The following is a 21,776-nucleotide window of genomic DNA, read 5'->3' as shown; positions in this document are numbered from 1 at the left end:
AAGGATGAAAAAGCTACAAGATATGTAAAAAACAAATAACAAAATAGAAGTAATAAGTCCTTCTCTATCAGTAATTACTGTAAACGTAAATGGATTAAATTTCCCAATTAAAAGACATAAACTGGAAGATAAAAATAGGGATCTAACTATACGCTATCTACAAGACACTCACTTTAGGTCTAAGGACACACATAGGTTGAAAGTGAGAGAATGAGAAAAGATACTCCATGCAAATAGTAACTGAAAGAGAGCATGTACACTAATATCAGACAAAATAGACTCTAAGTCAGAAAGTGTTACAAGACACAAAGAAGGACGTTATCTAGTGGTAAAAGGGGAAAATCACCAGGAAGATATAACCTTTATAAACATATATGCAACAGATATCCTAAACACATGAGGCAAACATGGACAGAACTGAAGAGAGACATAAACAGTTGTACAATAATAGGAGACTTCAATACCCCACTTTCAATAATAAATAGAGCAACCAGACAGAAGATCAATAAGGAATGAGAGGACATGAACAATGTTGTAGAACAATTGGACCTAACAGACATGACAGAAAACTTGTCTCAACAAAGAGCAGAATACATGTTTTTCTTGAAAACACAAGAAAGAATCTCTAGGATAGACCATATGTTAGGGCAGAAAATAAGTCTTAATAAACTTAAAAAGATTGAAAGCATACAAAGTATACTTTCTGATCACAACTGAATGAAACTAGATAGGAATAGCAGAAAGAAAACTGGGAAATCTATCAATATATGGAAATTTTTTGAAAAAACACTGTTAAAAACCAACAGGTCAAATAAGAAATAATAATGGAAATCAGAAAATATTGTGAGACAAAGGAAAATGAAAATATAACATTAAAACTTAAGGAATGCAGTGAAAGTAATGCTAAAATTCTTACATTAAAAAAGAAACCTGGGGGATTGACATCAGCATTATGGCAGAGTGAGCTCTTCCCTTACACTCTCCCAAGATACAATGAAAAGGACATGCATAAACCAACAGAGGACATTTACACAACACAGTAGATGTCTGAGAGATCCACACAGCCGTACACCTGAAGATGGAGGGGCTGGATCCCCCAGGAGGCAGTGGAAGGAGGTAAGGGGATCTGCTCTCTTTCTCCAAATGGCAGTGATCTAGGGTGTAAGACTGCACATGGCTCTGAGAGGAGTAGGGGGAGGGGGAAGCCCTCCAAGGGAATGCCTTTATTCTTGGCATTGCCTCCTAGCCCATCGGAAAGCTCCACACTGAGGAGGCTAAGCAACCTTGAGAGGCATCTTCATCAAGCTGAGCAGACTGGGAGAGCAGACAGCAAGTGCAGAGTGTGAGCACCCCTGGGATTACACACATGAAAGAAAGTGCCCCTCCCCTTGCCTGGAGCACCAGCTCAGCCAGTTAGCCATTGCAAGGGATCCACACCAAAGGGCCTGTGCATACATGTGTTAAGCAGTGGTTGCCAGTGGCCGAACACAGACAGGTCCTGTCAGCATAGCTTCCAAAGGACAGACACAGGTGCCAGGGATTGTGGTGGGCTCAGAATACACAGTCCCAGCCCCCCTCCCCAGTGGTGGCAGGTTGAATCTGCGACCAGATACTACCACTGTGTGACAGCACAAATTCACCCCATCAAATGGTATTAAGAAGTATATTAACACTCCAGACCATAAAGCAAATGACAAGCACCCAGAAATCAATCCTGAAGGCACAGAAATTTATGGTTTAAATGCCAGAGAATTCAAAATAGCTATAATTTTAAAAACTCAGTTATAAGGAAACTCAGAAAGACAAGTGAAATTAGGAATAAAATTAATGAACAGAGGGAATTCTTCACAAAAGAGATTGAAATTATTAAAAAAGTCAGAAATGTTGGAGATGAAAAACACAATGAACGAGATTTTAAAAATCTGGAGACCTTAAATAACAGAGCTAATATTATGGAGGACAGAATTCGCAATTCAGAGAACTGAAATACAGAAATGCTTCAGATGGAGGAGGAGAGAGAACTAAGACTAAAAAGAAATGAATAAATTCTCTGAGAAATATCTGACTCAATTAGGAAATCCAACATAAGTACTGGAGGTATTCCAGAAGGAGAAAGAGAAGAAAAAAGGAACAGAGAGCTTGTTCAAAGAAATAATAGCTGAGAACTTCCCAAACTTGGGGAGGGGAGCTGGAATTACAAGTAAAAGAAGCTAATAGAACTCCAGTTACATCAATGTAAAAAGACCTTCTCCAAGGCATATATTAGTGAAACTGGAAAATGTGAATGACAAAGAAAAAATATTAAGGGCAGCAAGGCAGAAGAAAACCTACAAAGGAACCCCTAGCAGACTTTCAGCATATTTCTCAGCAGAAACCTTACAGGCTGGGCAAGAGAGGAATGATATATTCAAAATTCTGAAAGACAAAATTATTCACCCAAGAATAGTCTATTCAGTACAAATATCCTTAAGATATGATGGAGAAATAAAACCTTTCCCAGATCAACAAAAGCTGAGGGAGTTAATCTCCACAAGACACCCCCCACCCCAAGAAATGACCAAGAAGGCATTCATACCTGAAAAAAAGGTTTACAAAGCCTTGAGCAAGGAGATAAATAGGCAGGCAAAATCAGAAAATAGCAGCTCTCTATCAGAACAGGTTAGCAAACAATTATAACATTAAGGATAAAGTGAAAGAAAACATAAAAAATAACTATAATCCCTTCATTTTAACCACAAATTCACAACACATAACAGAATAAATTGTGACAACAATAACTTTAATGGAGAAGAGAAAGGGATGGAACCTGCTTAGATTAAGGAAATAAGAGGCTATCAGGAAATGGACTAGCTCATCTATGAGATCATTTATACAAGCCTCTCAGTAACCACTAAACCAAAAAAAGAACGAGGCACATATGATAAATAAAGGGGAAACAGAAAACCATCATAGAGAACCACCAAAGTGAATTGGCAGTCCGAAACACATGGGGCAAGAAACAATGGACATACAGAACAACTGAAAAAGAAGTGATAAACTGTCAGCATTAAGCCCTCATATATCAATAATCACCCTAAATATAGTGGACTGAATTCTCCAATCAAAAGACACAGAGTGGCTGGATGGATTAAAAAACAAGACCCAACAATATGTTGCCTCCAGAAATACATTGCAGCTCTAAAGACAAACACAGGCTCAGAGTGAAGGGATGGAAGATGATACTCCAAGCTAACGCAAACAAAAGAAAGCAGGTGTTGCCATACTTATATCAGACAAGGTAGACTTCAAGATTAAAAAAGGCAATGAGAGACAAAGAGAGGTAGTATATAATGCTAAAAGGGAAACTCCACAAAGAGGACATAACACATGAATATATATGCACCTAACACACGAGCACCAAAGTAGATAAAGTAACTATTAACAGACCTAAAAGGAGAAATTAAGAGCAACACAATTAAAGTCGGGGACCTCAACACCCCACTTACATCAATGGATAGATCATCCATACAGAAAGTCTACAAGGAAATAGTGGAATTAGATGAAAAACTAGACAAGAGGGACTTACTAGATATATAGAGAACACTACATCCAAATACAGCAGAATATACATTCTTCTCAAGTACACATGGAACATTCTCAAAGATAGACCATATGTTGGGAAACAAGGCAAACCTCAATAAATTTAGGAAGATTGAAATCATATCAAGCAACTTTTCTGACCATAATGCTGGGAAACTAGAAATCAACTACAAGAAGAAAACTGGGAACATGACAAAGATGTGGAAACTAAGCAACATTCTACTGAACAATGATAGGTCATTGAATAAATTAAATGAGAAATAAAAAAATATCTGGAGACAAATGAAAATACACCATAACAACACATAGAAAACCCAAAGTCAGCAGAAGGAGGGAAATAATAAAAATTAGAGCAGAAATAAGTGAAACAAAAAAAAAGTAGAAAAGATCAGTGAAACTAAGAGCTGGTTCTTTGAAAAGACAAATAGACAAACCCTTAGCCATACTCAGAAGAAGCAAAGAGAGAAGGCTCAAATACAAAAAATCAGAAATGAAAGAGGAGAAGTTACAACAGAAACCACAGAAATGCAAAGGATTATAAGAGAACACTATGAAAAACTATATGCCAACAAATTGGACAATCTAGAAGAAATGGATAAATTCTTAGACTCATACAGCCTCCCCAAACTGAGTCAACAAGAAATAGAGAATCTGAATAGATCAATCACAAAAGATCGAAACAGTAATCACAAACCTTCCCCTAACAAAAGTGCAGGACCAGATGGCTTCTCTGGAGCAGTCTACCAAACATTCAGAGAAGATTTAATACCTGTCCTTTTCAAACTATTCCAAGAAACTGAAGAATATCGAACACTTCCTAACACATTCTATGGGGCCAACATCATGATGATCCCAAAGCCAGACAAGGACAACACAAAGAAGGAAAATTATAGGCCAATATCACAGATGAACATAGATGCAAAAATCCTCAACAAAATATTGGCAAACTGAATACAGGAATCCATTAAAAGGATCATACACCATGACCAAGTGTGATTTATACCAGGGATGCAGGGATGGTTCAATATCTGCAAATCAATCAATGTGAGACACGACATTAACAAAATGAGGAATAAAAGTCACATGATCATCTTAATAGATTCAGAAAAAGCATTTGAAAAGATCCAACATCCACTTATGATAAAAACTCTCAAGAAAATGGGTATAGAAGGAAAGTACTTCAACATAATAAAGCCCATATATGACAAACCCACAGCCGACATCATACTCAATGGGGAAAACCTGAAAGCCATCCCTCTGAGAACAGGAACAAGAGAAGTGTGGCCATTCTTGCCACTCGTTATTTGACACAGTGCTGGAGGTTTTGGCCAGAGAAATTAGTCAAGAAAAAAGAAATAAAAAGTATCCAAAAATTGGCAGGGAAGAAGTGAAACTCTCACTGTTTGCAGATGACATGATTTTATATAGAGAAACTCCTAAAGAATCCATTGGAAAACTATTAGAAATATCAAAAACTACAGCATAGTTGCAGGGTACCAAATCAACTTACAAAAATAAGTTGCATTTCTATTCTAATAATAAACTAACAGAAAGAGAACTCAAGAATATAATCCCATTTGCAATGGCAACAAAAAATTAAAATATCTAGGAATAAATTTAACCAAGGAGTTGAAAACCTATACAATGAACTATAAAACATTATTGAAAAAACTGATGATATAAAGAAATGGAAAGATATTCCATGCACATAGATTGGAAGAATAAGCATAGTTAAATTCCCATACTACCTAAAGCAATCTACAGATTCGATGCAACCCCAATCAGAATCCCAATGACATTCTTTACAGAAATAGGACAAAGAATCCTAAAATTCACATGGAACAACAAAAGATACCAAATAGCTAAAGCAATCCTGAGAAAAAAAGAACAAAGCTGGAGGCATCACAATCCCTGACTTCAAAATATACTACAGAGCTGTAGCAATCAAAACAGCGTGGTACTGGCACAAAAAAACAGACACACAGATAAATGGAACAGAATTGAAAGCCCATAAATAAAATTACACATCTGTGGACAGCTAATCTTTGACAAACAAGCCAAGAACATACAATGGAGAAAGGAAAGTCTCTTCAATAAATGGTGCTGCGAAAACTGGACAGCCACGTGCAAAAGAATGAAAGTAGATCATTAACTTTCGCCATACACCAAAATTAACTCAAAATGGATTAAAGACTTGAAGGTAAGACATGAAACCATAAAACTCCTGGAAGAAAATATAGGCAGTACAGAGTCTTTGACATCAGTCTTAGAAGGATCTGTTCGAATACCATGTCTACTCGGGCAGGGGAAACAAAAGAAAAAATAAACAAATGGGACTTCATCAGACTAAAGAGCTTCTGCAAGCAAAGGAAACCAGGAACAAAACGAAATGACAATCCACCAACTGGGAGAAATTTGCAATCATATATCTGACAAGGGGTTAATTTCCAAAATATATAAAGAGCTCATACAGCTCAACAACAAAAACATACAACCTGATCAAAAAATGAGCCAAGGATATGAACAGACATTTTTCCAAAGAAGATATACAGATGGCCAACACACACATGAAAAGATTTCAACATCACTAATCATTAGGGAAGTGTAAATCAAAACCACAATGAGATATCACTTTACAGCTGCTAGAATGGCTATAATTACCAAGACAAAAAACAATAAATGTTCGAGAGGATGTGGAGAAAAGGGAACTCTCATACACTGCTGATGGGACTGCAAATGGATGCAATCACTATAGAAAACAGTATGGAGATTTCTCCAAAAAATTAAAAATAGAAATACCATATGACCCAGCTATCTAAATCCTGGGTATTTACCCAAAGAACTTTAAATCAACAATTCAAAGAGACTGATGCACCCCTATGTTCATTGCAGCATCATTCACAATAGCCAAGATGTGGAAGCAACCCAAGTGCCCAATGACTGATGAATAGATAAAGAAGATGTGGTATATACATATACAATAGAATACTACTTAGCCATAAAAAAGACAAAATTTTCCCATTTACAACAACATGGATGGACCTTGAGGGTATTATGTTAAGCGAAATAAGCCAGACAGAGAAATACGGACACTGTATGATTTCACTCACATATGGAAGATAGACATGTGGACAAAGAGAAGAGATTAGTGCTTACCAGAGGGGAAAAGGATTGGGGGGGGGGGTCGGCATAAGGGGTAAAGTAGAACATATATATGGTGACTCACTAATAATAATGTGCAACTGAAATTTCACAATGTTATAAACTATTATGACCTCAATAAAGAAGAAAATTGTCAAAGCAACAACCTAACTTTATACCTTAAGGAACTAGAAAAAGTAGAATAAACTGAACTCAATGCTAGCAGAAAGAGGGAAATAGTAAAGATTGAAACAGATATAAACAAAGTAGAGAATTGAAAACCAATAGAGAAAACCAATGAACTCAAAAGTTGTCACTTTGAAAAGATCAGTATATTTGAGAAACCTTTAGATAGGGTGACAAGAAAAAAAAGAGAGAAGACTCAAATAACTAAATCAGAAATGAAAGGAGGGACATTATTATTGATTTGACACGAAAGGAATTATAAAGAGTACTATGAACAATTTTATGCCAAAAAATAGGATAACTTAGATGAAAGGGACAAATTCCAAGAAATGCACAACCCACCAAAGCTGAATCATGAAGAAATATAAAATCTAAAACGCCCTATAACTGGTAAGGTGATCAGATCAGTAATCCAAATCCTCCCAACAAAGCACAACCTAGGACTGGATGGCTTCACTGGTGAGTTCTACTATTTAAATAAGAATTAATACCAATTCTTCTCATAGTCTTCTAAAATATTGTAAAGGAGAGAACACTTCCAAACTCATTCAATAAAGCCAGCGTTACCCTGACACCAAAGCCAGACAAGGACACTACAAGAAAAACTACAGACCAACATCCCTGATAAATATTAATACAAAAATCATTAACAAAATACTATCAAACGGAATACAACAGCACATTAAAAGAATTATATACCATGATGAAATGCAGTTTATTCCTAGAATGGGAGGATGGTTGAACATACGAAAATTGGTTCACATAATGCAACACATTAGCAGAATGAAAGGAAAAAAAAACACAAGATCACCCCGATTGATGTGGAAAAAGTATTTCACAAAATGCTAATTACTTTTATGATAAAAAAAAAGACTAAACAAATTAGAAGGAAACTACCTAAACATAATAAAGGATATATATAAATCCTGAGCTAAAATCAGACTCAATATTGAAACACTGAAAGTTTTTCCTCTGAGATCAGGAATAATACCAGGATGCCTGCTTTCACACTTCTATGCAACCTAATACAGGAAGTCCTAGCCAGAGCATTTAGACAAGCAAAAGAAAAAAAAAATCACCCACATTGCAGAGCAAGAAGTAAAATTACCTCTGTTCTCAGACAACATGATCTTATTTGCAGAAAACTCTTAATATTTTACACACAAAAGAAACTATTAGAGTTAATAAATTCAGGAAAGTTGCAGGATACAAAATAAACACACAATAATTAGTTGTGTATCTATACATAACAATGAACAATCCAAACACAAAGTTAAGAAAACAATTCCATTTATAATATCACTGAAAAGAATAAAATACTTAGGAATAAACTTAATCAAGGAGGCAAAAGTCTTGTATACTGAAAATGACAAAATGTTGCTGAAAGAAATTCAAGAAGACACAAATAAATGGAAAGACATTCTCTGTTCTTGGATTGGCAGATTTAATATTGTTAAGATGTCAATACTCACCCACAAAATCTAGATTCAGTGCAATCCCTATCAAAATCCTAATTTTTTGTGGGGGAAGGAGTAGAAAAATCCATCCTTCAGTTCATATGGAATCTCGAGAGACCTGAGCAGAAAATCTTTTTTCCCCCAGATTTATTGAGATATATTTGATGTATAAGGTTATGTAACTTTAAGGTATACAATGTGATAATTTGATACATGTATATGTTGCAAAAAGACTGCCACAATAAGGATAAACACATCCATAACCTCTCAGAGTTAAAATTTTTTATCGTGTGGTAAGAACTTTAAAGATCTACTCTGTTAGCAATTTTCAAGTATACAATACAGTATTGTTAATTATAGTCACCAGGCTGTGCACTAATCCCCAGAACTTAGTCATCTTGTAGCTGGAAGTTCGTGTCCTTTGACCAGCATCTTCCCATTTCCCTCACTCCCTCACCCCAGGAAACTACCATTCTCTCTCTCTCTCCCTCTTTGACTCTGAGGAAGAGAGAGAGAGATCACATTTTCTTTATCCATTCAATGTCAATAGACCATTAGGTTGTTTCCATATCTTGCCTGTTGTGAATAACGCTGCATTGAACATGCGGTGCAGATATCTATTTGAGATAGTGATTTCACTTCCTTTGGTTATATACCCACAAGTGGATTGGTGGATCATATGATAGTTCTTCTTTTAGTTGTTTGAGGAAATTCCATACTATTTTCCACACTATTTTCCACAGTGGCTGTAGCAATTTACAATTCCACCAACAGTGCACCAGGGTGCACTTTTCTCTGCATCCTCACCAGCACTGGTTTTCTCTTGTCTTTTATAGGATAGCCATCCTAACAGGTGTGAGTTGATATCTCATTGTGGTTTGATTTGCATTTCCCTCATAATTAGTAATGTCGAGCACCTTTTCATATACCTGTTCGCCATTTGTATATCTTCTTTGGAGAAATGGCTATTTAGGCAATTTGCCTATTTTTAAATTGGATTATTTGGGTTTTTACTATGGAGTTGTATGAGTTCTTTATGTACTTTGGATATTAACCCTTTAGGAGATATATGTATGGCAAATATTTTCTCCCATTTTGTAGATTGACTTTTCATTTTAATGATGGTTTTCTTTGCTGTGCAGAAGGTTTTTAGTTTGACATAGTTCCCCTTGTTTATTTTTGTTTTCATTGCTTGCGCTTTTGATGTCATAACCATAATACCAACATCAAGACCAATATCAAGGAGCTTTTAGTTTTCTTCTGGGAGTTTTATGGTTCGGGTATTATGTTTGTCTTTAATCCATTTCTAGTTAATTTTTGTGAGTGCTGTGAAATAGGGGTGCAGATTCATTCTTTTGCATATGGATATGCAGTTTTCCCAACACCATTTATTGAAGAAACTATCTTTTCCCTATTGAGTATAATTGGCTCGCTTGTCAAATATTACTTGAATCTATATACAGGAGTTTATATCTTCAAGGAAAAGCTTTTAGCCTTTCACCACTGAGTATGATGTTCCCTTGGGTTTGTGATATACAGCATTTATTATGTTGTGCTATGTTCCTTCTGTACCCAATGTGTTGAGCATTTTATCATGAAAGAATGTATTTTGTCAAATGCTTTTTCTGCATCTATTGAGATGATCATATGACTTTATCATTCATTCTATTAATGTGGTGTATCTCATTTATTAATTTGCATATGTTGAACCATCCTTGCTTCCCAGAGATAAATCCCCTTATCATGGTGAATGATCCTTTTAGTGTGATGTTGAATTCAGTTTGCTAATATTTTGTTTAGAATTTTTGTGTTTATATTTCAAAAGAATCTTTTCGGACACTGTAACTCCTCAGTTGAGGGAAACAATAGAAAGAATAAACAAATGGGACTTCATCAGACTAAAGAGCTTCTTCAAGGCAAGGGAAAACAGGATTGAAACAAAAAAACAGCTCACTAATTGGGAAAAAATATTTACAAGCCACTTATCCGACAAAGGGTTAATCTCCATAATATACAAAGAACTCACACTGCTTAACAACAAAAAAACAAACAACCCGATCAAAAAATGGGCAGAGGACATGAACAGACATTTCTCAAAAGAAGATATGAATATGGCCAATAGACACATGAAAAGATGTTCATCATCGCTAATCATCAGGGAAATGCAAATCAAAACTACACTAAGATATCACCTTACCCCCGTTAGATTGGCAAAAACATCCAAAACCAAGAACGACAAATGTTGGAGAGGTTGTGGAGAAAGAGGAACCCTCATACACTGTTGGTGGGAATGCAAACTGGTACACCCACTATGGAAAACAGTATGGAGATTTCTCAAAAAGTTAAAAATAGAAATACCCTATGACCCAGCCATCCCATTACTGGGTATCTATCCTAAGAACCTGATATCAGATATCTCAAGAGTCCGTTGCACCCCTATGTTCATCGCAGCATTATTTACAATAGCCAAGACGTGGAACCAGCCTACATGCCCAGAAACTGATGATTGGATAAAGAAGATGTGGTATATATACACAATGGAATACTACTCAGCCATAAAAAAAGACGAAATTGGCCCATTCACAACAACGTGGATGGACCTCGAGGGCATTATATTAAGCGAAATAAGTCAGTCAGAGAAAGACGAACTCTATATGACTCCACTCATAGGTGGAAATTAGTATATTGAGAAGGAGATCTGATCGGTGGTTACCAGGGAAAAGGGGGGGTGGGGGGAGGGTACGGAGGGGGAAGTGGTGTACCCACAACATGACTAACAAAAATGTACAACTGAAATCTCACAAGGTTGTAATCTATCATAACATTAATAAAAAAAAAAAAAGAATTTTTGTGTTTATATTCACCAGTGATAGGGGTCTGTAATTTTCTTGTATCCTTATCTGACTTTGGTATCAGGGTATTGCTGGCCTCACAAAATGAGTTTGAGAGTGTTCCCTCCTCTTTTGGAAGAGTTTGAGAAGGATGGACATTAATTATTCTTTAAATCCTTGGTAGAATTCACTAGAGAAACCATCTGGTTCTGGGGCATTCTGTTTGGGGAGGTTTTTGATTACTGATTCAATCTCCTTGCTCATTATTGGTTTGTTCAGATTTTCTATTTCTTCATCATTCAGTCTTCTTAGTTTATATGTTTCTAGGAATTTATCCGTTTCTTCTAGGTTTTCCAGTTTGTTGGATATAATTGTTCATAGTAGTCTCACAATGCTTTGTATGTCTGTGGTATCAGTTGTAATGTCTCCTCTTTCATTTGTAATTTTATTTGAGTCCTGTCTCTGTTCTGAGTTACTCTAACTAAAAGTTTGTCAATTTTGTTTATCTTTTGAAAAAACCAGCTCTTAGTTTCATTGATCGTTTCTATTGTTTTTCTGGTCTCTATTTCATTTACTTATGCTCTGATCTTTGTTATTTCTTCCTTCTGTTAACTTTGGGCTTAACTTGTTCTTGTTTTTATAGTTCCTTGAGGTGTAAATTGAGGTTGTTTGAGATAGTTATTGTTTCTTAATATAAGCATTTATTGCTATACATTTTCCTCTTAGAACTGCTCCTGCAATTTTGATACATTTTGCTTCCATTTTCATTTGTTTCAAGATATTTCTTGATTTCCGTTTGATTTTTTTTTTTGTGCCTTTGGTTATTCAGGAGCATGTTGTTTAATCTCCGCATATTTTTTAATTTTCCAGCTTTCCTCCTGCTATTGATTTCTACTTTCATACCATCGTGGTCAGAAAAGATACTCGATATGATTTCACTCTTCTTAAATTTGCTAAAATTTGTTTTGTGACCTATCATTTGATCTATTCTGGAGAATGTTGCATGTACACTTGAGAAGAATGTGTATTCTGCTGTGGGTGTATGGAATGTTCTATATATGTCTGTTAGTTCCATTTGGTCTAAATTATGGTTCAAGTCCAATGTTTCCTTCTTGATTTTCTGTCTTGATTATCTATCCATTGCTGAAAATAGGGTATTGAAGCCTCCTATGTAACATTTTATTGTCATCTATTTCTCCCTTCAGATCAGTTAGTACTTGCTTAACATATTTAGGTGCTCTAAAGTTGGATGCATATATATTTATGTTATCGAACCTGAAGTGAGTTCGCTCACCCGTTGTGCAGCAAGCCAATCTCTGACACTGGGTGTGGTGGAAGAAAGTAGGAATTTTATTTTTGTGCAGCGCTGAGCAAGGAGAGAGGGCAGCTAATGCTCAAATCCCAAACTCCCAGAAAAGCTAAAAGGAAGGGTTTTTATTTGGGGTTTTAGGTAGGGGAGGGGGAGCATATGTCCTTGCTGGTCGGAGCTTTCCCATCAGCCTATCTTTGGCCTTGAGACACTTGCAGAGAGGAGGGAGCTCATGACCTTGCTGGTCAGCAGCTTTCCCACCAGCCCGTATCTCTTTGTGGGAAGAGATAGTCCAGGTGCTTGTCCTTGATGGTGTCTGTCTCCATGGAGGATAGTGGATTCTGGAGCCAGGAAGCCAGAGAGTAAGCAGGGAATGAGTGTTTTGGTTTTAACCCCATATATGCTGGGTTTAATGTGGGGAAACTGATATCAGGGTCGGTATCATTTATGATAGTTATATCTTACAGATGAATTGACCACTTTATCATTTCATAATGACCATCCTTGTCTCTTGTGCCATTTTTGGCTTAAAGTTTATTTTGTCTGATATGAATATAGCCACCTCTACTCTCTTTTGGTTTCCTCTTGCATGGAGTATCTTTTGCCATCCCTTCACGTTGAATCTGTGTATGTCCTTAAAGCTGAAGTGAGTCTCTTGTAGGCAGCATATGGTTGGGTCTTGTTTTATATCCATCCGGCCACACTATCCTTTTTGATTGGAGAATTTAATTCATTAACATTGAGAGTAATTATTGATAGGTAAGGATTACTTATGCCGTATTATTGATTGTTTTCTAGTTCCGTTTTTCTTTTCTTCTTTTGTTGCTGTCTTCCTTTATAAATTGATGATTTCACATAGTGGTATGCTTTAATTCCTTTCTCTTGCTTTTGTGTATCTATTGTAGATTTTTGCTTTGTGGTTCCCATGAGGCTTTCATAAAACATCGTATATATTTGTTACATATATTTCATATATTATATGTTATATATATGATATATATGTGTGTGTATATATATCAGTCTATTTTATGCTGATAACAGTTTAACTCTGCATACAAAATTTTGTCCTTTTACTTCCCCTTTTATGTTTTTGATACCATATTTTACATCTTTTTATATGGTATGCCCATTAACAAATTGTTGAAGCTAAAGCTATTTTGAATAAGTTTCTCCTTTAACCTTTATTCTAGAGTTAGGTAGTTAATACATCACCATATTACAATATTAGGGTATTTTGAATCTAACTATATGCTTACATTTACCACTGTGTTGTATGTTTTCATGTTACTAATTAGCATCCTTTTGTTTGAGCTTAAGAACATTTGGCATTTCTTGTAAGGCTGGTTTAGTGGTGACGAATTCCCTCAGCTTTTGTTTACTAGGAAAGGTCTTCTTTTAGCCTTCAATTCTGAAGGTCATCTTTGCTGGGTAAAGTATTTTTGGTTGACAGTTTCTTTCCTTTAGCACTTTGAATATATCATTCCATTCTCCCCTGGCCTACAAGGTGTCTTCTGAGAAGTCCACTACTAGCCTTGTGGGGGTTCCCTTGCATGAAAGAATTTCTTTTCTCTTGTTGCTTTTAAAATTCACTCTTTGTCTTTGATTTTATACGGTTGTATTATTAGATGTTTTGGAAAAGAACACTTTGGATTAAAATTTTGAAGCAATCTATTAGCTTCATGAACTTGGATGTCCAAATCTCTCCATAGGTTTGGGAAGTTCTCAGCCATTATTTCTTTAAATAAGCTTTCCAACCCTTTCTCCCTTTCTTCTCCTTCTGGGACTCCAATGATGTGTACATTATTTATTTTGATGGTGTCCTATAATTCCCTTATGCTTTTCTCCATTTCTTTCATTTTCTTTTTCTTTTTCACTCTTCTGACCAGATAATTTCAACTTATCTATCATCTTGGTCGCTAATTCTCTCTTCTGCTTGTTCAAATCTGTTGTTGAAGCTCTCTATTGAATTTTGCAGTTTAGTCATTGTATTCTTCAGCTCCAAAATTTCTAATTGGTTCTTTTTTGTTTTCTGTCTCTTTGTTGAACATCTCATTTTGTTTACATATTGTTTGCCTGACATCATTGAATTGTTTACATGTTCTCTTATAGCTCTCTGAGCTTCTGGAGAACAATTACTTTGAGTTCTTTTTTGGGCAGTTCCTGGATCTCCATTTCTTTGGGGCCAGCTACTGGATGTTTACTTTATTCTTTTGGTGGAGACCTGTTTCCCTGATTCTTCATGATCAATGTAGCTTTGCATAGGTTTTTTTGAAGAAGTCTCTTCTAGATTTTATGGATTAAGTTTGGTAAAGGAAGCCTTTCACCTGCAGATGAGGGCATGCTGGATTGTGCTATGACCCTGGGTCTATTGCTGCAGGGCACCAAGTGTAGGGGCACACAGCAGCACTGGGTTTGGGGGGGTCTCTTCAGCTCAGGTCACTGGGGTCAACAGCATCAACAACTATATAGTACTTGGCAAGCACTGTGGAGGGTCTGCAGTGGCTACAAGGGCTGTTGGGAGCCTAACTGGTGCCTCCAGATATAGTAGCTAGGGACCAAGGCAGATAGCAGTGGTGGCCAGAGCCAGTGGTGTGCATACACTCAGCTGGAGGAGTCACTTGCAGATGCCTTTGTATTGGCAGAGGCCAATTGTAGACACATGCAGAGTGATGGGTGCCAGGGAAGACAGCAAGGGTTGGGAACAACTATGGGCTCACTGGCAGCTGCAGAGTTCCTAGCTGTCAGCATGCTCTCCTGTGGCTGCACACTGTCCCCCTAGAGGTGCACACTGCAGTGGAAGATGGTGACAAGGGTCAAGCTAGGGGCATGCAGGTACACTGCTGGAGGGACTAGTTACAGGTGGGCTCAGTGGTGCTGGCCAGTGACAGAAAACAGGGCCTGATCCAAGTCAACAAGCAGCTGCAGGGGGCTTTGTCTGTCCATGCCTTCACCCATGCCTGCACACTCTCTCCCCCTTGTGTGGGTGCTGCAGTGGAGGCTAATGATGGGCATCAGGTTGGTGTCATGTAGGTGCACAGCTGGAGGGGCTAACCACGAGTATGAGCATGGAGATGGGCATCAGCCAGAGGGCCCTCAACTGGTGTCTTTCATTCATGCAGCTGCAGAAGACCAAGCTGGCTGGTTGGAGTCAGGAAGGATTCAGGTGGCTGGCATCTTACATTTGTGCAGCCACAGAGAGACCTTGGATGGCTACTGGTGTGGGACGGGGCTCCAGCAGGGCAAGGTGTGGGAAGCAAGCAGGGAGGGACTGAGGTGGCTGGTATTAGCAAATGCAAATACTTGTAGAAAGATCTGCAGGGGTCTGAGGTGGCTCTGTTGGCTGTTAAATCGATCAGTGGTGAAAGCTGCTGTGTTTTCTGCAGAGCAGGTCTCTGAACCACAACCGCTCCTACTGCATGTCTGCAAATAATAGCCTCTGCTTTTCTTTCTTGTTCCTAGCTGGCTCAATAAGTCTCAGCTTTGCCCGTATGGGTGGAGTGAAACTGAGGCAGTACCTTCACACATTGCTCTGCAAAGCTAGAGAAGCTGGCTGCTTATCCTGCTCTTTCTTTTCTGCCAAGAAGAACTTTTCGTAGCTGAGAAGTTCCTTTCTGGTGCTGAACAATGACAGCTTGGGGAATGGGATGATAGAGGCAAAATGAAATACTCTTCCTTCTCTTCTTGTGTGATTATTCTCAGATTTTTGTTCCGTGGTGTTGCTAAAACTTCTTGAGTGGAATCAAAGAGGTCTCTGGAGCTGTGTTTTTTCATGGATAGCTATTGAGTTGTTGATCTTTGTTGGAGGGCAAGTTCTTCTGTGTTTCCATTTTTTCTGCCACTCTGCCTTCATCCTTGAATAAAATTTTCACTGTATATATAGTTCTTTGACAATGGTTTTTTTCCTCCTCAGCACTTTAAAGATATTATCCCTTTTATTTCTGGACGATGTAGAAATTTGATCATTCATATTGTTGTTCTACTGAAAGTATTGTCATTTTTCTTTGACTTTTTTCAGGACTTTCGCTTTATCTTTCTTGTTCAGTACTTAGGTTATGATATTCTTAGAGGTGGTCTTTTTATATTTATCCTGCATGGGAATTACTGAGGGTTTTTTTTTTTAATTTATAGATTTGTTTTTCATCAAGTTCAAGAAATTTTCGCACATTTTTTGAAATATATTTGCTGTTCTGTTCTACCTCTCCTTGTTTTTTTAGAAGCTCAGTTACTTGTTTATTAGGTTTTTTATATTACCCAACAGGTCCCCAAGGCCTATTTATTATTTAAGCTTTTTTTCTTTTTGTTCTTTGATTGGTTAATTCTATTGATCTGTTTTCAAGGTCATTGTATCTCTCCATTGTCATCTCCATTCTTCTAATACCATTCAGTGAAATGTTTTTTTCACATACTATATTTTTTTTACTTCTAGAATTTCTACTTTTTTCTCATCTATTTCCTATCTTTTTATGTATTGCAAACATTTATTTCATCACTGAGGATGGTTATAGCTGTTTTAAAATCCTGATGTACTAACTCCAACATCTGGATAATCTTGGGGTTGGTTTCGGTCGATTGTCTTTTCTTTTGGCAGTAGTTCATTTTCCCCCTGGATCTTTGTATTTTGAGTAATTTTGGCCTATATCCTGGGCATTATAATTGACAATTTGTGGCTACTCTGGACTATCTTATATTTCTCTGTGTTAGCAAGCAATCAAATTTGTTCCACTCAAAAGGCTAATTCTGTTAGTGCGTGGCAGTACTAGTCTTAGTTCAGAACGTTTTTTCCTTAGCTGAACTGCTTTGAGCCTGTTTCATACAGGCTAGTTTTAGTGGGCAGCCAGAGATTTGGGCAGACTTTAGGGTGCCTGTTTCTGCTTTTTAGGATTCTGGCCCCTCCCTCCAGTGGTCACAGATGCCTCAAAATTTGTCTTCTGATTCCCAGGCCAAAAAGACTACATGTTTTTCACAGGCACCTGAGCCAACCCCACATGTATGCTGACCAAGCCCTGCCCCAGGATAAAAGCTGCAAAATGGGAATTTTATCCTGTGTAGCTTCCCTCCTTTAAGTATCAACTACTTTCTCCCATCTGCATACTTCTCTTCACTCTACAGTGCTGTCAGGTAACTGGTTTTGTATTTTGGCCAGAGCTTATAGCTGTTATTTGAAGATGGGTCAGTCTGGTAGAATCTTACTTGACCACTAATTAGACTAGGCTAGAGAATATGCACTGAATAGAAAGTTTTCAACAAGTATTAAATTATATTTAATGTAACTACTGACATGTTTGAATTTGTGACTACCATACTACTGTTTTCTCTTTGTCCCACGTGATGTTTGTGCTTTATCCTCTTCTATATTATTCCATTTTTCGATTACCTTTTTGTCATTTACTCTTTTAGTGCTTTCAGCAAGCTTACAGCATGCATCCTTTTGACTTACCTGAGTCTAACAGAAATTGGTATTTTTATCACTTGCTAGACAAAGCAAATACCTTAGAGCACTTTAGTTCATTTTATCACCGCTCCCCCGCCCCCACCTTTTGTGCTTTTATTCTCATGTATTTGAATTACACATAAAATTTTAATTCCACAAAAAAATCCTTACTATTGTTCTATATAATCAACATTTACTTAGATATAGCCACACATTCACACTTGTAGTAGCTCCTTATTTCTTACTGCATTTTCAAGCTTCTGTCTGATATCATCCTCCTTTTATCTAAAGAGCTACTATTAGTATTTCTTTTGGTATAATACTTCTGGCAATAAAGTCTCAGTTTTTGTGTTTCTAAACATATATTTTTCTAAAGTATATTTTTAGCTAGGATAGAATTCTAGTTTTATAGTTATTTTCTTTCAGCACTTTGAAGATGTCATTCTATTTTCTTCTGTCTTCCATAATTTCTTTTAAGAAGCCAGCTGTTAGACTTATTGTTGCTTCCTTCAAAGAAAAGTGTCCTTTTTGTATTTGGTTTCCATAAGGTTTATTATGATATACCTGATTTTCTTTCTATGTATCCTGCTTGAGGTGTGTGGTGTTTCTCAGTCTGTGCTTTACATTCGTTATCTCTTTAGGGAATTTATCAGGCAGCAAATCCTCATGTTTTACTTCTCCCCCATTCTTTCTGTCTTGGATTCCAGTAACAGATACTTAGGCTTTTTATGCTATTTCCCAAATATCTCTTATATTCCTTATTGTCTTTTGCATCCTCTTTTCTCTCTGTGCTTCATTCTAGACATTATCCACTGATGGATCTTCTAGTTTGCTCACTCCCCTCTATGTGCAATCTTCTATTTAACCATCAATTGAGGTTTTTTTTTTTTTTTGAGGAAGATTAGCCCTGCGCTGACATCTGCCACCAATCCTCCTCTTTTTGCTAAGGAAGACTGGCCCTGAGCTAACATCCACGCCCATCGTCCTCCACTGTATATGTGGGACGCCTGCCACAGCATGGCTTGCCAAGTGGTGCCATGTCTGCACCCGGGATCCGAACTAGTGAACCCTGGGCCGCCAAAGCAGAACATGTACACTTAACCGCTGGGCCACTGGGCCACTGGGCTGGCCACCATCAATTGAGTTTTTAAGCTCAGTTAATGAGTTTTTTCATTTCTAGAACTTCCATTTGTTTCTTTTTGTTGACTCAGGTTTTTTGGTGACTCCCTTTACTTGTCTTTTGCTAACATACTGATTATAGTTACTTTAATCCCTAGTGCCCACATTACCTGTTGGTATGTTTTTATTATTTATTTTTCTCTTGATACTATTTATTAGTATGTCCAGTAATTTTTAGTGAATGCTGAACATTGTGTAAAATACTATTGAGGCTTTAGATAATATTATCATCCTCCAGAGAGGGCTTATTTGTTTGATCAGACAGTTACATTCTGGATCTGCTGCTTATGTTTCTACAACTGTATAGAGGAGAAAAGCAGTATAGAATGTTGGACTTAGCTTCTGTGAGTTTCCTTGTTTCTCTCAGATCTTTGTACTTTCAAACATACTTCTTTGGTAATATTCTGATTCCTTCAGGCAGATTTGTGTTTCTTATTCAGCCTTTCTAGTTTTTCTTAACAAGAGTTTGGTTTCCTATAAGCTAATTTATCAAAGTTAGAAGTGGAAGTCCTCAAAAATAAATTTTGAGACTGACAGTTTTGAGAGGGGAAAAAAACTTGAGGGACCTGGTGGGCTATATTTTCTTAGTGAAACTGAGCTGAAATATGTGAAGTTTGTGTGGATTATTAGTAGAATAAAGTTCTTGAGTTGAATGGCCAAGGTATTTTAGAGTTGTTTGAGACATTGAAAATGTAAAAAAATATCAGGCATGTAAAGTCTGCCTCTCCAAAATACATAGTAAGTGATCTGTATTGTATGCTGAACCTGTGACCAGTATTGTCTTCTCATTCCAGGTGATCTTCTGGACTACTTGGTGACAAGTGAAGAATGCATTTACTCATGCATTATCGCACTTTCCTTTGAGGCTGTTGGAAATAGAATGACGTTTACCTTCTGGTTCAACAATGAGGCATATCATTCACCATCATTATCCCTGGCAGTATTAGAGAATATTATTTTTACATCACTTTCTGGCGCTGATGCTTCCATTAGAGTCTCCAACAAACCTCAGCCTCAAAACAGTACTACTGGTAGATCTAGTCGAAGGTACGGATGCTTTTCTATTGGAATTGAACTTTGTGATTTAAATGCATTTCTTCTCCCCTGTCTGACCATGTTCTTAATAAAAAGTTAATTTTGGAAGTTAATAATAATAATACTAATAAATATAATTTATAATAAATAAATAATAATTAAAAATTACTGTTAGAAATTGGCACTTGCCACTTTGTTATTTTACCAATGTGTCCTCTTTATTCATTCTTTTGTAGAAGAACTTCGGGACTCGAGATAGCCTTGAATTTGTTTTTTGGTATGAGTATTTTCGTCAGTGGCTTTTGTCTCCTGACAGTGACTGAGAGAATCACAAAAGCAAAGCACATCCAGTTTGTGAGTGGGGTCTATGCCATTAATTTTTGGCTCTCTGCTCTGTTGTGGGACTTCCTTATCTTCTTCATTGCCTGCTGCTTACTAATGGTGAGTATTAGACAAAGTCTTCTAAGGTCTCATTCTCTGGTATACCCCCCAAAATTTCTACTTGGCTAATATTAACCTAAATCTCTCTCTCTCAAGAAAAATGAAAATACTTTGGCTCATTATGTTAGACTTTTTGGCTTCTCAATAAAAAGGTATAGATCTAAAAAAATGGATTTAAAAATGATTAAATCAGGGGTCTTGTCAAGATGGTGGTGTAGGCGGACTCTGAACTCATCTCCTTCTATGAACACAACCAGATTACAGCTATTCTTGGAAAAATTACCCTGGAGAGAGAATTGAAAACTGGGTGAAAAGAACCCACACAACAAGGGACAGTCCTGACTGAGGCAGAAGAGGCAGAAATTCCTTCTGGAGAGGAAAAAAGTAACATTTGTGAGCCGCAGAGCTTCACAATTGAGCAGGAGCTACCCTAAGTTATGCAGCCTTCCTTGGAGAAGTGGGGACCTTAGCAGGGGCACATTACCACTATAAGCATGCTTAAAGACTCAGCACAACTGAGACGAGTGTCATAATATATGGCTGTGCTGGCTATTAACTATGACAAGGAATACCCCCAGAAAAGCTATGGGACATAAGAGAAAAAAAAGCCAGATCATAAAGGGCCCATGCACAAATTCACCTGTCTCAGAGAGCAATCTAAAATAACCAGAAAGAAAGGTGCACAGTCCTTTGGTGAAAAGAGACTCTCCTGGTAGGCTCTGGGTGCATCTTGGTGAGAGGTGAGACCTCTCCAGAGATGAAGACATTGGCAGCAGCCATTGTTGTGACCTACTACAGGCATGTTGACACAGATGTTGGCAGATGCCATTGGAGTTCTTACCTTGGGCTGTTAGCCCAGGGGTCTGCCACACTCACTAGAGCACAGATTTAATCCAGTTCACCCAGGGCAGACAGCCTGCCATAGGGACTGACCCCACCCAACAGCAAGCCCTCAGGCTACTTATTGGCCTGCATAGACTGGGTGCCTCCATCCTCTACAGGCAGGCGAGTGTGTCCACTTCTATGCGGCAAGGCCTATGTGAAGAACAGGTGACCTATGGGGGGTGTTGGTGGAGAATGTGGGGGCCTCTGCAGTGGGGCAACTGGGTATGCTCCAGGGGGTCAGGCAGTGTGCACAGGCCAGGACTGTTTTGAAGGTTTGTGTGGACCGGGGGTGGGGGGGCTTA

At 37.5% G+C, this 21,776-nt stretch overlaps 1 protein-coding gene across 1 annotated transcript in view; it reads left to right on the top strand.

The window, feature by feature from the left end:
* LOC124241987 (phospholipid-transporting ATPase ABCA3-like) overlaps window positions 1-21,776 on the top strand; it is a 211,595-nt gene that overhangs the window by 145,749 nt on the left and 44,070 nt on the right. Inside the window, exons 20-21 of the mRNA XM_046666407.1 lie at window positions 19,908-20,160; window positions 20,385-20,589. Of these exons, the coding sequence (XP_046522363.1) occupies window positions 19,908-20,160; window positions 20,385-20,589 (458 nt within the window). The remainder of the gene's footprint in view (window positions 1-19,907; window positions 20,161-20,384; window positions 20,590-21,776) is intronic.

Source organism: Equus quagga, chromosome 7 (assembly GCF_021613505.1).
Source record: "Equus quagga isolate Etosha38 chromosome 7, UCLA_HA_Equagga_1.0, whole genome shotgun sequence".
Classification (NCBI taxonomy): domain Eukaryota; kingdom Metazoa; phylum Chordata; class Mammalia; order Perissodactyla; family Equidae; genus Equus; species Equus quagga.
The sequence above is the reverse complement of the archived record's forward strand: the minus strand, read 5'-3'. Positions and strand labels throughout refer to the sequence as shown.